General features: G+C 46.0%; 1 protein-coding gene across 1 annotated transcript; it reads left to right on the top strand.

The window, feature by feature from the left end:
- The first annotated feature begins 889 nt into the window (after window positions 1–889).
- Window positions 890–12,733, top strand: spz6 (Spaetzle domain-containing protein 6). Its single transcript, XM_084597181.1, has 7 exons — window positions 890–913; window positions 4,105–4,466; window positions 5,151–5,315; window positions 7,050–7,226; window positions 7,776–8,066; window positions 10,007–10,357; window positions 10,961–12,733. The coding sequence occupies exons 1-7, from the start codon at window positions 890–892 to the stop codon at window positions 11,490–11,492; spliced, it is 1,902 nt and encodes a 633-aa protein (XP_084453307.1). The 3' UTR covers window positions 11,493–12,733.
- The last annotated feature ends 2,977 nt before the right edge of the window (window positions 12,734–15,710 follow it).

Here is a 15,710-nt window from a genome sequence, read left to right as displayed (position 1 = left end):
CATGTGCCTCGATGACGAAAAAAAAAAAAAAGCGTGACGTGGGGACAACTTTAAAGAGTTCTTAGTCAAAGTAAAATAAAAATTTAAAAAGAAAAAACTGTCTCTTCGTCTTTTTTTTTTTTCAGGTTACTTTCATGTTTGTCCGCCAGCAAAATGGGTAAAAATGTAGCTTCTTCGGAGTCCGTTTAAATCATTTTGGTCTACGTAGGTGCTGTGGTGGATTCATTAAATGAAAGAGGCATTTTAAGTAAACTTCAGTATCGATTTGAAGGATGGGGTCGTGGATGCGTCAGGGGGTTGCAGCCATGGTCACGTGAGGAGGTTTGGTTGACTGCATGACCCATTAATGTGACAAGTGGGTCACATGGGCCAAGATATGATGGCTCCATTTCATGCAAGTGACGCTACCTGAGCTTAACATGTCTGACGGCTAACACTTTGGAATTGATACATCATACCAGGCTCTTGCAGTTGAAACTCCGTATGCTTACATGCGATTTTACACTTCGAAACCCGACACCTAACGACTTCCAACGTTAAAAAAGTAAAGCAGGAAGCAGGAGTGGAAACGTGAGAACAGTCGAGAGTGGTAGCAGGCCTGCAGCCTCAAGTACAATAGAAGAAGGAGAAGCGGTTGCGTGTCGAGTCGACCGTGACCCCGGTATTAAGAGGGGCGAACGGCAACTGCAGCAACAGCCAAACGTGTGCAGCGAGAATAGAAGCAGTGTGAGAAAAGGTGGCTTTGCATGGGGCCGCCGCTTCGCCGACACTAGTGCAGTGAACGGCTGCAGGAACAAGGGATACGAATTATCGTATGGACGAAATGCGCAAGCTTACACCTTGTAGGATCATTTCGTGTAACTACTGTACCAATAAGCTATAATATCGGATGTCTAACGTCCAGAAGCGGCACGTGAGTTGTGAGAAAGGCCATATAGTAGAAGGCGCTGGATTAATTTAGACCACCCGCGGGTCCTTTAACGTGCTCTTACACCGCAGAGAACGCGAGGGTCCTCTTGGATTTCGCCTGTATCCATGGAGCGGCCGCCGCGACCTGGGTCTCGGCAATCGAACACCATTACTAGTGCAGCATTGAGGCGCATTAGTTGAAGGCTTTGAATAAACTCGGACTACCGGGGCGCCGAGCCACGCTCAAACAGCCGGTGATATTTGAGAGAGAGAGAGAGAGAGAGAGAGAGAGAGAGAGAGAGAGAGAGAGAGAGAGAGAGAGAGAGAGAGAGATAGAGAGAGAGGGGTTTTCCTATTTTCGGCCCTGGTTGGTATTCTCCGCAATGGGAAACATTGCGGATGTTTATCCATGTTAAGCATAGTATCCTAGCCTGAGCTCTGTTAAACATGGCTGAACATCAGCCTGACGTCTGAGCCGAAGCAAGCTTTCACGCACTAGGACAGGCACGCACCTCATTTATGGAGACTGAGCAACGGCGCCGGTGAAATAGTTGTTAGCAGCGCAGAGCCTCTGAGCGAGCGCCGCAGCGATTTTGATTGATTGATGTACAGCTTTTATTTCCACCAGTACTTTGTCTCTCAACTGGGAGACTCGCACTGCCTCCGCCAATTGCACCCACGGCGCGTCACGTGGAGTGACGTCCCCGACCATGCCTTCGCTCTGAGGCTTAGGGTCAAGCGTGCGGTTTAATGACCTTGGAAGTTTCATTGTGGAGAGTAGCTGATGCTCTAAATGGGAAGCACGATGGGCAACGGTGTGGATAGAAGAAATGCGCAGATATTGCAAACCCGTCATCACTACGCCTGTACAGTCGAGGTCCTACCGTGAACATATATACCCTTTTAACGGAGCTGCACACACGGAGTGGCTCCACCTGCACGCTCCCTTACCACTGCGCGCGCGCAGAAGGCGTCCGCAGTGAGTCACTATTTTACGATAGTAGTACGCCCCTCTACGCTAAATATAGTGGCCAACGCTAGTGTTTAGCGTGCATACTTAGGAAAGAGATATGCGGTTCACGGAGACTTGGATGTGAGAAACGACAGTGTCTCGTAAGTTGGCCCGACCAATTAAATGAAGGTGGCGCTTCGTTTAAAATCTTATAATAATCTGCCAACAAAGTTTTTTTTTTTTTTTTCATTCATTCGTTGTCTGAGGTTTGAGCAATCCCCTACGCGGAAATCAGTCAGGCTCGGGTCAGACATTGGAAGGCTGGTAGAACAAACCTCTAGTGGTGCCCGAAGCGCCCACTGCGAACTGCACAATAAAAAACACGGCCACTCGCGCTCGTTCTTAAAAATGGAAGCACTATTACTTTGTGTTTAACGTCCCGAAGCAACACATGTGCGATAATGGACGCCGTAGCTAAGGGCTCCGCATTCACTTGACCCCTTAGGGTTACCTAACGTGTGCACATCGCACAGCACACTGGCGTTTTTAGCGTAAACACACTAATCCTTATAATCAGAGCTCAGAAAAGTCATCTAACGCTTATATGTTCGCGTGCAGTGCTTTCATATTATAAAAGAGTGAGGCGGGTTGGAAGCGATGAATTTTTTGCGGGAAGCAAGTCTGGAACGTTACAACTGTCGGCGAAGCGTCTCATCCAGCGTGCAGACTGCAGCACACTCTCACGCTGTGCATTGCACGTTTTTCCATCAGCTTCCACCTGTGTACAAAAGCTTTCGCGTTTCTTACGCGGTTAAGCTACGCTAAAAATCTATTTTCTTTTTTTTTGCATTTTCTCTTCATCTAAATCAGGCCGGTCCAGGATTTGATCCTGTGATTAAGCAGCCGAAGGCCAAAACCAATAAGCCACCACGCTGGTAAAATTACTATTTATCGGGCTCACTTGTTGAGGTTGATTTGTGCGTCTGCGTAATCGTTCCCGCGTATTTCGCTCTGCGCTGATATCAGCTGGAACACGTGGTGGCCTTTTGAAGGCCATCATCTTTGCGTTCCAGTGTTCCAGATACATTGAGTTCACCGATGTCGGGAGCTAAATACTGGTGGAAGCTGTGTCGGTCTGCGGCCCCAGTAAAACAGCAGAGAGCACACTGCGTCGGTTGCAGACCAATACGTTTTTATGCCCAGCCATAATCCGTTTTTTTTTTCGGCACTAAAGTAGATGTGCTCCGCGTGTATACTGCGGGTATGCGCGGATATATTGATTGTTATGATGCAGTTATACATTATGTGAAAAATTGCTTTCAAAAATTCTTTCCCAGAATGTGTCCCAAGTTTATTATGTAAAGCTGGCGATCCTCGGAAAATTTCAAGAGTGGCGCGGATGGCATGCTAAACTGCGGAACAAGCTGCAGCCTTGGGGAGTCGGTGGTTGGTGCCACGGGTGGCATGTTTCCCTTCTGCTCTCTCTTTTGCCCTCTCCATCACGCCGCAGACCTCCGGCGTGAGTGTCGGAAACGTCTTTACCACGTCGAACACCCTGCTGAAAACTGTGGAAGACGTTCCGATCATAACAGTTTCTGACACAGTTTTCGCTACGGGCTTTCTTGAGGGCTAACAACCTTTGGCGAATGCGACAATAACGAACCATACCTGATTTAATTACGATACAGAACTTCACGTCGGTGGTTTCCATGTGCCAGCTATCCAGTTAAACGGTCTTGGCTGACCAGGCCAAAGTGAGAGAACTCATGCCACTTAGGTCGATTCAGCACTGCTCGGCGCTCGAGGTTGACTCTGCTGCCAATTACTAAGGCACAAACATCAGTTGCCACTACAGAGCACTTGTCATTAGCGCATTGTAAAGCTAACAGTGCTCCAGCATGACCACAGTTTCGCCTAGCGCTGTGAAGCGAGCGTAGCAATTTTGCGGCAAATTCGGTGTCCTAAGGATGCGCTTGATCGCTTGTTTGAAGAGTTAGGAAAGCCTTCAGTTAACAGGAAGCGATTGACAATGACGGCAGCCCTTTAAGTCCCAGTTCGGAGTCTTTAACACGTTCTACTAACATCTCATGCTCGTTTCAGCTGGACGTTTTAGCATGCATATGAGGTCGACAGAGCCAATTTCAAACCGACGAACCAATTCGACACGCTTTCCTAGGTTTACGTATATGCCATGTCTGGTACAGTGCCGCTCTGCCCTCAGGTTCTTGTCCTGGTAAATGCAGGCACCAAGCAACCGCTGGCTTCTTCTGCCACTGGTCATCGCGCTGTTTTCCGACCTGGCGCCGTGCTTGGACGCTAGTCGTGCCTCTCCATCCGATGCGGCCACTGCTGCGGCTTCGGCCAGCCAAGGCCGCCAGGATACGGGCCACACGCGCGGCTATTATGCCTTCCAGAAGGCCCGACGCCCCCAGGATCGGCCCCCGCGGGTGCGCAAGCCGCCCTACCACAGGGCAAACGTGCACTGCCCCGAGCGGGTGGTGTATGGCCGCTTCTCGCCGCGGGACACGCTTTGCGGGGACCTCAACAAGGGCTTCATCCCGCTCAATCCTATGGGACAGAGGCCTGTAGGAGAGCCGTACCCTTTGTGAGTTGCTTTAGAATCATCTGCACCACACATTTTCATGACTGCATTTGATATTGTCTCTGTTTTTTATTGTTTTAGACACTCGTAACATTTTATCAACAATGTTTATAGGTCTTGGCACCATTGCTTTAAGGCCTAATCAGACATCGATATGTCGTGTCAGAACCCCCCCCCCCCCTCCCCTCCTGAAATTCTCTGAGCGCTGCATCTCCCCGTCTGCATCCCCCTCTCTGTCTTTGTATTTTTTTCTACCGCCAGCGTATACCCCCCTCCCCCCCTTCCCCCCTCTCTTTAAGAAGAAACAAACGAACAATATTTCTGGCTGAGCCACCGAATGCCGTCGCTGCAGTGGAGCGCTCCTGACCAGTTTCAGTCACTTTTGGAACCTTTTAACATGCACTGCCTCCTCATAACGCATGGTCGTTTTCGCATCGAATGCACCTGAATGCGGCGGCCGATAGCGGGGTTCGATCCCGAAGGACTCATGCTTAGAAGCTGAAAGCCAGGAGCAACTATGAGCTACCGTGTTGACCATCTTGAGAGCACTTGCCTTCCACATTCATTCCATAGTCGAACACCAGGCGTCGACCTTTGACCGCTCTGTAAAATGACTGCATACCATTCAAGGCGGGTAGCATGCACGTAGCTTGCGCTGTTGATTTACATTCTACCGCTTTTATGCAGCGAGATAATCAAAAAGAAGACGCTGGAGTTCCTGTCTGGCACTTTGCCGCTGCTGCGCAAGGACCCCAACCTTCCCAAGGTGGCCAGATTTGCCGGAAGGCCACCACCTGGATTCGGCGGTCTCTTCTCTGTGCCGCCTGGACACGTGTTCGACTATTACCACAGGTACAACACGGAGCTGGCGTACCGTCTGCGCGAAGGCAAGGGCGACGCGCTATGTGAGTTCGTTCCAGAATCGCCAGCACGTTCTGCACACGCCATTAGGGCCGTAAAACTGCACCGCTGCTGCTCGTGGCATGCTGGGAATAGACACGGGCAATCCAACAGCATGCACGAGCACACTCTGTAAAAAAATTGACTGAGGTGTTCAAAGGAGAGGAAGGATATCACAGTTATTCATTGCGTGGGGCAAATCTTTTATAGAATAAACCCTAATCATTATTGAATGAATAATAATTCGGACATCTATTGTGACCTTATGCCAGGTGTATTGCATGACCTCAGTTTGATGTGAGCGTGTTTGTTCTGTTGCAAATGCTTTCAGTCCTTGATATATGAGCAAAAAGAGGATAAGTCTTATTTAAACGAACAAACAGGAGCAAACATCATATTGTCGCTGCGTTCTATGAACGCCGCGTTAAAGTTTAGTGATCGTTTTGTATACACGGCATTTTTAACATACTCGGTGTGTTTGAAGGACGTTTTAATGCGAAGATATTTCTTGGCTTATGAGTGACGTCACCGGAGCGCGTAGGCAGAGTGAGTTGACTGAGCATGTGGACACAGCCTGCTATTAGAGCGTGTCCGTGTACGAACTGTCAATTATCCGTTGCATGGCTAATCAATATAATATTACCAAATTTGATATACTATCTAATTAGAGTATGGCCAACTCGATGACGACTTCAAAATTTGGAAGGGCCACATTCAAAATTTGCCCCCTCTTTCTGGACCCTTAAAATTTGGACATCGCTCGAATTTGACAAAATTTGGCGTATAACCTAATTTGAGTACGGCTAACTCAATGGTGTCTTCCAATTTGTTAAGAACCACATGTACCTTTGACTCCCAAAATTTGTCTTTGTCCGAATTTGACCAACAGAAAGAGGTACTAAGCAACGATACTGAGCAACTAAATGCAGAACTCGTAACTGAAGTAGGCATGGAACCCGCAAGCACGTAAGCAGGCTTAGTGCACCCATGTATTTTTTTTTTACTCTGTGTGAGAATACTACTCCCAGAGGTATTTCGGTGTACTTGTGAATGGCGCTTTATTTTGGACGTCCGTTCGGAGAATAGGAAATCGGGCGTGCTTTCTTTCGCCACAGGTTTATTTCATGCGAAGAGATCAGTGGTATACGATGCGACTAAGAGCGGCAAAATTTTCTTCAAAAAAAAAAAAAAAAAAAAACGCCAGGAAAGCGAAAGAGGGTTCCTTATTCCGTTTCATAAGTATCTATCATCTTCGTGTCAAGTCGAAATTTTCGGAGGCATCCACTACGGCATCTCCCATGGTCTGAGTCGCTTTGGGAAGTTAAACCCTACAAGCCAAACCAAACCAGTCAAATGCGATGTTGTATATATAAGTCAAGCGTGTGAGCACAAGAATTCATTCACCAGCGACACCAGCACTCATTGCAAATCTTCCGATGCACCTGGACATGTGAATTAGCATGCGTTTAATTTGGTTTGTGCGTATCTTAGCTAGAAATATACTTTGCGTTTAGAATTTCTATACTGCGAATAGAAAAAAAAAAAAGATGACGCTGTTCGGCGCAAATAGAACTTTGCAGTATTTTTAATGACTGGAAACGTGGAGTTCCAGAAACGTGCTTAGAAGTCTTCCAGATGTTTTGCAAATACTACAGAGTTTCCTCTGTTGTCAAATATTTATTGAAGGCGACGTGGTCGGAGGTCCCTGGCTGCTCCTTCCAACGCCACCATCCACGAGGTGCAGCCGTTACAGAGTACGGGGCCCAAAGTGCGGGGTCCGAAGTCGTACGAGTCGTCCGTGGACGATATTGCGAGGGGTGTGAACGCCACGCTGCGGCAACTTTGCCAGCACGGCAGTGGAACGTGAGTATTTCCTGTTGGCGGAGATAACGCGTTTCTCATTTAATCCTACACCCAGCTTTCGAAGAAACTGCCAAAAACGTCGGAATGTATTCTCGGTATAGCCTATCGCTACTGAAGTTTGCATTCTCCCTCGTTCATGGGACGAATTGGCAGTTGGATATGTTTTGTGATCTACCCAGTAGTTTGCTTCATTATTTAAGTTTACAGCGTCAGCGTCAGTTCAAGAAATAAGTCCCCCCCCCCCCATATTGTGCGTCATCATGTAGTAAAGTCACATAAGCCACCGTCATCGATCACATGACTAATCTATTGGTCCCTTCTATCGGCCACGAAGTGCATTGTCACATGAACTGTTAGCAGTAAATCAGCTATTTCACCCATTGATTGGCAGGTGGTATAATATTAACCATTATTCCCCTTAAGAATTAACAGGAGAATTTCATCGGCGATTCCATTCTCTTGTGATATTATATCTTTTATACTCAGCTTACGTTGAAACTCGTTATTTCATGAATGCCTTTTCAACTTTTGTTTTGTTTGTACTTACAGAATCTGCACTCTGTTTTCCGCGTTGTCCACTGCCCGAGTGTCGACTGCTGTGCTGCAGACGATACTGCAGATGCTCACGTCCAGGACGCCCGCCATCACGGACAAGGTGCAGAGCGGCACGTCGAGCTCGTCGTCTGCTTCCGGATCGGGCTCGTCATCTTCCGGCTCGAACGGAAGTGGAGGCGGCACTCAGAGCAACTTTCTCAACATGCTCACATACGCGGCAGACATCATCAATGCTATCAATCCGGATGCCGTCCCCACGACGCCTGCGCCACCCATAGTGAACAGGTCAGTGGATGGCGCCGTTGTGTGCAGGTGCGGACTGTGTCTGCTTGGATTCATGTCTGAGAAATTAGTTCTATGATTCCAAAGCGGCACCAAGAATAAATGCAGAAGCGAGTACATGCCCACCATTCTTCAAGGTATAGATGAAGATCTCTGGGAATAGAATTGTATGGCACAAGAAAAGAATCGGTCGCGTTGTGGAAACAGTCTGTTTACAGTTGGGCTTAGTTGAAGCTTATTTACTCTCTTCACAAGAAAGAAGGTGGCTAACACAAGAAAGCTGCGCTAATAGCAGAGTGACGAGGCCAGGGCTCTAAAAGTTTGCAAAGTTTGCGGGCGTCAATTATATTATTTATTTATTTGTTTATTTCTGAGAAAGAATTAGAAGCAAGAACGAAAGGTGGTACATTGTTTGGCACGACAGTAATTTGACACAGACACACGCAACAATTTTTTTTTCACATTATAGTACCTCAGATAAAAGTTTTTACAAAAAAATTATCAGGAGGATGCTACACAGTACTCAGAAACAGATGCCAACTCAAATACAAAACAGCAACCGCAGATAAATACAGTCAGAGCATAATTATCCTTATGGTTATTAGAAGCTCACCAGTTATATAACAGCAACATGCAATAACAAAATAGAGAAGCGATAGTGAAGACCAACCAAATACAAATTAGAGATAGAAACATGCGAAAACTAAGTGAATTCTGTTATTTGTGCCAGTCTGGATGTTTTTCACACACCTTTCAATTTGTTTTCATTGATGTATTTTACTTTAAACAACTGCTGTCATGAAGTGGTTTCCTGGGCCTTATGTCAGTCTGCTTGAGCAGCTGTTAGCACAGGAGACCATTCAGGACTTCTGGGAACTAACATAAATTGAATTGAATTGAATTTTCAATCAAAAGGTATCTGTGATTTTTCTTAGAGATATTAGCACAGAGGTCATATAACTCTCCTATTTGATTTAATATTCGACGTGCCGTCATCCATATGAAGATCACCTAGAAGGAAGAAATTTCTCCAAGGCATTTGAAAAGTTTTACAATATAGATATAGGCGAGTTACCAAACACGTGTATGTCTCCGCCTTTTAATGTCAACATAACTTAGGCAACCTGCATAAGGCCAGAAAAACGCCAGTGGTAAATGACAGGTTAAAAAATTGAGTAGATCGATGTCGGACATGGTTGGTTGGTTCGGATCAAACAGTTTAACGTCTCAATATGAATATCGAATATGGATATCGAGTGTTAGCTTAGGGTACTTATGCATGCATCTTCGTTATAATCTAGGTTGCGTGTCTATTACATCCAAGGTCACGTGGTATGCATGCATATTCGTCATAACCGAGGTTGCGTGTTTGGTATATTCGAGAAAACTTATTTGCGACATTTGTTAGGTAATCATTGAATGCATGGACTAATGGCGTATACGATGGAATCTTTTATCTCTTAGGTTAATTTTAAAGTTAATTTTTTTTTCTAGGCGATAAACTTTATTTATATTTTTCCACTCTGTATCCGGGTGACACGTGGAGCGTATGCGAAGTGGTTATTATGGTACTGGTGCCTTGCCTTCTTATGGGGGCATTTAGTTTAATTCTGTAGGCCTTGGATCGCTTTAATTCGCTGGTATGTTTTGATTTTATGAATCTGATGCACAAATAATTTATAATCTTAATTCTTTTTGTAATTCATTTAACCTGCAGTGGCCCAGCCGAACTGTAGTTAACAGCTTGACGATTAAAGTGCCGAATAAGCATTGCCTTGGAACGCGCGCTCTTCATGACATTTGAAATGAAATACTACTTAGCGCCTTGCCTTATCCACAGTAACGAAGCCACGCCTTGTGTACTTGTGATATACAGTGCGAATATGCATTTTGAAGCTAATAATGAAGTGCCAAGAACCTGCTGAATTGGTGCTTACACGCAGGTCACCACTGACGCAAGTACTCTCGGCGCTCACGGGTGCCACGGGCACGGTTTCTTCAGTGTCCAGCCCTCTGGTCACAGTGCTAGACCTGATGACCAGCGACAGCTCACCTATAAAGTTGCTGGCCAACGTGTACAGCAGCCGCAAGAAGTCCAAGCCGCCGGACTCGGCGCAGCAGTCGAGTCTGGAGAACGACGTCGAAGGCGGGGGCCTGCCGCCCACCCCATGCCCGTCACTCGAAGAGTACGTGACACCGACGTTCGCGCGCAACTACCAGGGAGTCTGGAAGTACGTGGTTCAGATCCCTCACGAAGGGTACCTCACCCAGACAGTGCAGCAGACCAAGTGCATGTGAGTGCCTTTCTGTCTGTGCTCTTGCTCAGTTTGCAAAGAACGTGAATATTGACGCAACGCGTTACGTCAAAAAATGCCTGAGACAGGTTTGAGCGAGTAAGACTACCGTAGTTTGGTGTCAGCCTTGACTTGGTGATAACTAGCTGCGATTATTTTTATTTATTTGATACATACCGCTAGCCTCATTGAGGAGGCTGTTGCAGATTTGGGGCATAAAATGGAAACAGAAAATGACAGGATTATTGACAATCCGGACTCCTCTAATTTTTATATAATTGTATATGGCAACGGGGAACAAGAAATGGAAAAGAAGCTTTACATATAAAAAGTGAAGATATTTTCGAACACTGCCGGAAGACCGCCTATTTACGGCTAAAGGTGAGCAGTAGTTATTTGCTTAATAAGTTCAAATAGACTGAATTATTTAGAAAGCCTGCGCAGCTTCACGTTTTTTGCCAGCATATTGCAGATGTCAGACGTTCTGTGAGCACGTTTATGTAACCGGTTTCTCCGTGCGCGAAAATTTGGGTAAATCACCCCCTTCTTGCTGCTTCTGTTTTCTCTATGACCACGTATCTGTGTCTTCTGCCGTGCTCGCAGGTCTAGCAGGTGCGACTTCGTGGACGGGGGACTGTGTCACGAGTCCCCACGATGGGTGAGCCTACTGGTCGCCGAGATATTCTACCCGAATGCTGTATTTCCCACTAGCTCGCCGCAGCGGCGTAGAGCTCCACCTCCACTGCACGCTCCACCGTCGTCCTACCATACGTCACATCCGTCGTACGAACCACCGCAGATGCTCGCACCTCCGCCTTCGGTGGGAGACTTCCACGCATTCCAGCAGTACCTCCATCGAAGGGTGGGCGCCGACCAGCCGTCGCAGAAGCAATCGCAGCAGCAATCACAGCCACAACAAATCAAGAGGCGCAATGACGGTGCGGGACCGAGGACGGCGACGCCATCGGCGAGGTCTCGAGCGTCGACATCCACGTCGTCCAAGGAGAAGTGTGACGGCTACGACCACGTTGGTTGCTACATCGTGCGCATGTATTACGACTGGTTCCTTATCAACGGCTCGTGCAAGTGCTGGAAGCCAAACGCGAAGCACGCCTTCACTGGTCGTCGTCGATAAACTTTGCCTACCTTCGGCAACCATGGTGCAGAGTGCCGTGCAACTCTCAAGAAATGTGCTCATGAACACGTTTGACTTTCGAGACTTTTGCTATTTATGAGACCATTTTGCACCTACTTGCAGAGTTCACTTGATCCGCCACAAGACGGCTGTGTCTTGGAGTCGTGATCTCGCGCATGTCCACCCAATCTGTGCAGCAGGATACATTCTTTCATGGCATCATGCTTACATTCCAAGCGCAAAATGTTCCTGCAAACTATTCCTGGGTACGCAGTGTCACCACATTGAATGTGCTCAGCAGGCGTGTCTGTGGGAGGCGATCGAAGCAAGCAGGAGCAGCACGGAACAGACAAAGCCTGCGTTTTAGATCGCGCACTCATCGAGGTCATCCTCGACATTATAGAGGCGGCCTTTGGTGTTCCCAATTTTCCACAGATTCACTCAAGTACAGCTACTGAAACAAGAACGCACCTAATTGGTCCAGGAGCAGTTATGATGGCCGTGTTTCTTTTTCCACTTAAGGCGAAACAGCCAAATCACTATGACTTTCGAAACATATGTGAATTGTCCTGCCTTACTTTCATGCGACGCGATGGCTTCAGCTTGCATTACATTCATCACAGAAGTGTTGTCGCCAGGCCGTGCGGTCATAGGAGGAGGCGATGGTTATACACCTGGCATCAGCACAACTACAGCGCACTGCTTCAGAGGCAGTGTCCTGGGGTGGCGGCCATTTTTTTTTGCATCTTCTACTCATATTTATATGCATCATCAGCGTAAATCCTTATTGTGCAGAGTGGTGGACAGCACTCACGTTGCTCATTCTACTTGCATACAATGCGACCGATGTGGAAAGAGCAGATTTCAGATTTCAGATATCGATACAAAGTTTGATCGATTAACGGAACTGCTTTTGTGTTAAAATAAGCCAGCGCAAACTCTTAAACTTGTATTATAGTGTCTAGAATATGCCAGCAGAATATTCTAGGCACTATATTTGTGCTGAAAATCAACAGATATATCTTCAAGTCCCAATTTTCCTTTACTTTCACATTGAGCCAGGCTGTGCACGTCGCAGCAATATCGAACGCAGGAACGCAGACTTGAAACTGGTTTAAAGCTAAGTTTTAAAAGTACATAAAATAAAACTTGATCGGCCTCTTTGTGTTGGCTCAATGTGCAATTTCATCATGCTTGTACGCCACCTAGCCCAAAGTTCATCAATTCAGAGGCAGGTAATTTTTAAACTAAGAACGCACCTGTATGCCAGTCCATTTCTTTTGTGGTCTGTTTGATTTTGTATATAGCTGTATTTTTTGTCATTATCAAGAGGCTCAGGGGCATACACTCTGAGTGCATCTTGCGTCGATGGTACGTACTCGCAGCAGATAAAATTCAGTACTGGTCGTCTAGAAGCGTTCGTTTAGGATAATTGCGCGTGCATATTTTGGGGCGCGGCTACCTTTTATTCAACAAGCTTTCGGAAGCCGCCTATTTTACGCATGCAAACATTTACTCCTAAATACTATCACAAGTTTCAATTCTTCTTAAAGTGCGAAATTTTCTTCTTTCCTTGGACAAATACTCCGAACCATGGTAAGGTAGAAACTTTTGCTATACCGCGTTGCTTCGGTACAGGGCTGAAACTACGATACGGAGAGTGATTTGTGCACGCGTTGTGGCGTTTGCAGTGAGCTATTATGGCTCAAATTGTAGCACGTGTAGCATCAGAATATTGCCCGGAAACGTATGTTTTTCTTTTTTATTTTGTCGATGTCTTATAAAGAACAAAATGAATTCGGTCATAGATACTATCTTGGCGCAAACACACACAGCGCCTTTCGTCTGCCCACGGGCATTGAACAGGTACAGTTCCGAACAGCCAGCCCATTTTCTTGATGGCTTTCATGGCAGGTGATGAAAATGCGTTGCCTTAATTTCTGGGTAATTTGTGTCACACGTAAGTGCTGTTATAAATGATCAAGGACGTTTCTCATTGCATACACATGAGGTCGTAGCACATAATGCGATGTTAAGAGAGACAGAGAACAGCATACGGAACAGGCTCTATTTAGCAGTGCTTTAAATGAAATCAGGAAGCGAGCAATGTATTTTGGCGTCTGTGAAATGTGGTGGAGAGGTAAGCGATTACCTTACGGAATAGATGCAAAGGAAAAGAAAATGTTGGAGTGAGAGAGATTAGGTTCCGGGGATATGATCCAGAAATTCGCCTTCATAGAGTGGCCTGGGCTAATGCAGTTCGCATTGAATTCGAGATCGCTGTGGGACGTCTTTCTCCAGCCGCAGATGTCACGATTTATCACATGATGAGAGCACATTAAAACCCTGAGCTAAACGATACGTAGGTAAGACAAAATACACTGCCAGTTGTATCCCATTGAATGTTAATGGGGTGCTAGGGGGATCTCGTTTTCTACTCGCTGTTGTCCGCTCGCTCAATGTTTACGTGGCATATGTCTTAAGCAGCGTTTCTTTTCTCTAGACTTTCCTGCTTCCAGATGTTTGTGTGTTTTATCCCGGCAGGGCGAGTTTTGTGGGCTAGGCCAACATGAAACGGGCATGATTCCCTCTTTAAAATAAAGGTTCTTGTTTCTTCAAGAGTGACGCGGCCCTTGAAAATTTACACACGCACGCACATGAACGCACGCACACTAACGTGCGCGTGCGAGTAACAACCCTTTGGACACAACGCACTCTAAGGAGGGAGCAACGATGGATGGATGGATGGATGGATGGATGGATGGATGGATGGATGGATGGATGGATGGATGGATGGATGGATGGATGGATGGATGGATGGAATATAGGAGCGTCCTCTTTGAAACGGGGTGGTAGCAGTAGCTATCAGGCTCATTTTTCTCTATATATCTTAATTATTGATTTAGAATGGTTAACTAAACCATCATTTTATTAAATTTTTGTTCCTACATTATTAACATTATGTCACTTCTCTGCTTTTAAGCCACCAATCTTCCAGTCGTTTTTTGCTAGTTTCCACCGCCGGTTTATTCACCCGGCCACTGGTATCTCTAAACCCCAGAGCTTCAGGAACAGCGATTGTGCCTGCATCAACTACCGGATGGATACCATTACATTCGAGTATAATATGGTCAATTGTTTCACTGGAGTTTCCACATACAGCACATGCGTCATCTCCAGTGTTAAATTTCCTTTTATAGCTGCGTGTTCTAAGGCACCCTGATCTAGCTTCAAAAAGTAGGGCACTGCCTCTTGAGTTATCAAAGAAATATTCCTTCCTGATCTGCATTTTCCACTTACGGTATAATTCCACACTCTGTTTCTTTTCCATCGAATTTATCCAATTTTTACATTCTGTGTTTTTCACCTGTTGCTTAATGCTCTTTATTTCTCCGTCCTTGTGACTAGCATACTTACTAGTTAGTTTCCTAGTTCTTTTCCTCCATAGTGAGTCAACGCTTTTTAAGTACAGGTATTTAAATACTTTAGCTGCCCATCTGTTACTATCCAATTTCCTCAGGCGTTCCTCATATAATATTTTACTCCGAGCTTCCCGTACTTCGAAAGATGCCCAGCCCATATCTCCCTGTACCGCCTCATTTGTAGTTTTGCCGTGGGCACCTAGTGCTAATCGTCCAACGGATCTCTGATTTATTTCTAATGTCGACTGTACCTATGATTTTAGGCACAAAACCGCATTTCCGAAAGTAATTCCGGGCACCATAATTCCTTTCCAAATACACCTCAAAACCTGATACCTATTGTATCCCCACAATGCCTTATGCTTCATTATCCCGGCATTCCTTCGCCCTTTGGCCTTAAGTGATTGCTCATGCTTTCAAATGTATGCCAATCCTTCGTTTACCTATACCCCCAGATATTTATATTGTGCTACTCTAGGTATTTCATGACCTTGTAATTTAAGACCCTGATCAGTTGAGCCGTTGAAAATCATCAGACCCGGCTTAACTGCGCTAAAACTGAAACCTAGAGCATCCCATTCGTCTCTGCAATACTTAACTAGAGTTTGCAATTCTTCCAGACTCTCAGCTAGCAGCACAATATCGTCTGCACACATCAAACCGGGGAGGCGCTTCTCTATCGCCTTTCCACCTAATCTATATGACAGGTTAAAACCTAGGTTACTGTCTTGTATCCTCCGTTCCAGGTTTATCATATAAAGCATGAACGCAGCGGTGATAGAGGACAGGCTTGTCT

The sequence above is a fragment of the Amblyomma maculatum genome, chromosome 3 (genome assembly GCF_055883805.1).
Source record: "Amblyomma maculatum isolate TAMU_Amacu chromosome 3, ASM5588380v1, whole genome shotgun sequence".
NCBI classification, from domain to species: Eukaryota; Metazoa; Arthropoda; class Arachnida; order Ixodida; family Ixodidae; genus Amblyomma; species Amblyomma maculatum.
This window is presented reverse-complemented; position numbering and strand designations above follow the sequence as displayed.

What these genes read in the sequence shown, in the direction of transcription:
- spz6 (XM_084597181.1), top strand. Translation starts at nt 890, where the DNA reads ATGTCTAACGTCCAGAAGCGGCAC. An exon ending in TGCCAGCACGGCAGTGGAAC is followed by an intron (nt 7,227 to 7,775) that starts GTGAGTATTTCC and finishes TTGTACTTACAG; the next exon opens with AATCTGCACTCTGTTTTCCG. An exon ending in GTGCAGCAGACCAAGTGCAT is followed by an intron (nt 10,358 to 10,960) that starts GTGAGTGCCTTT and finishes CCGTGCTCGCAG; the next exon opens with GTCTAGCAGGTGCGACTTCG.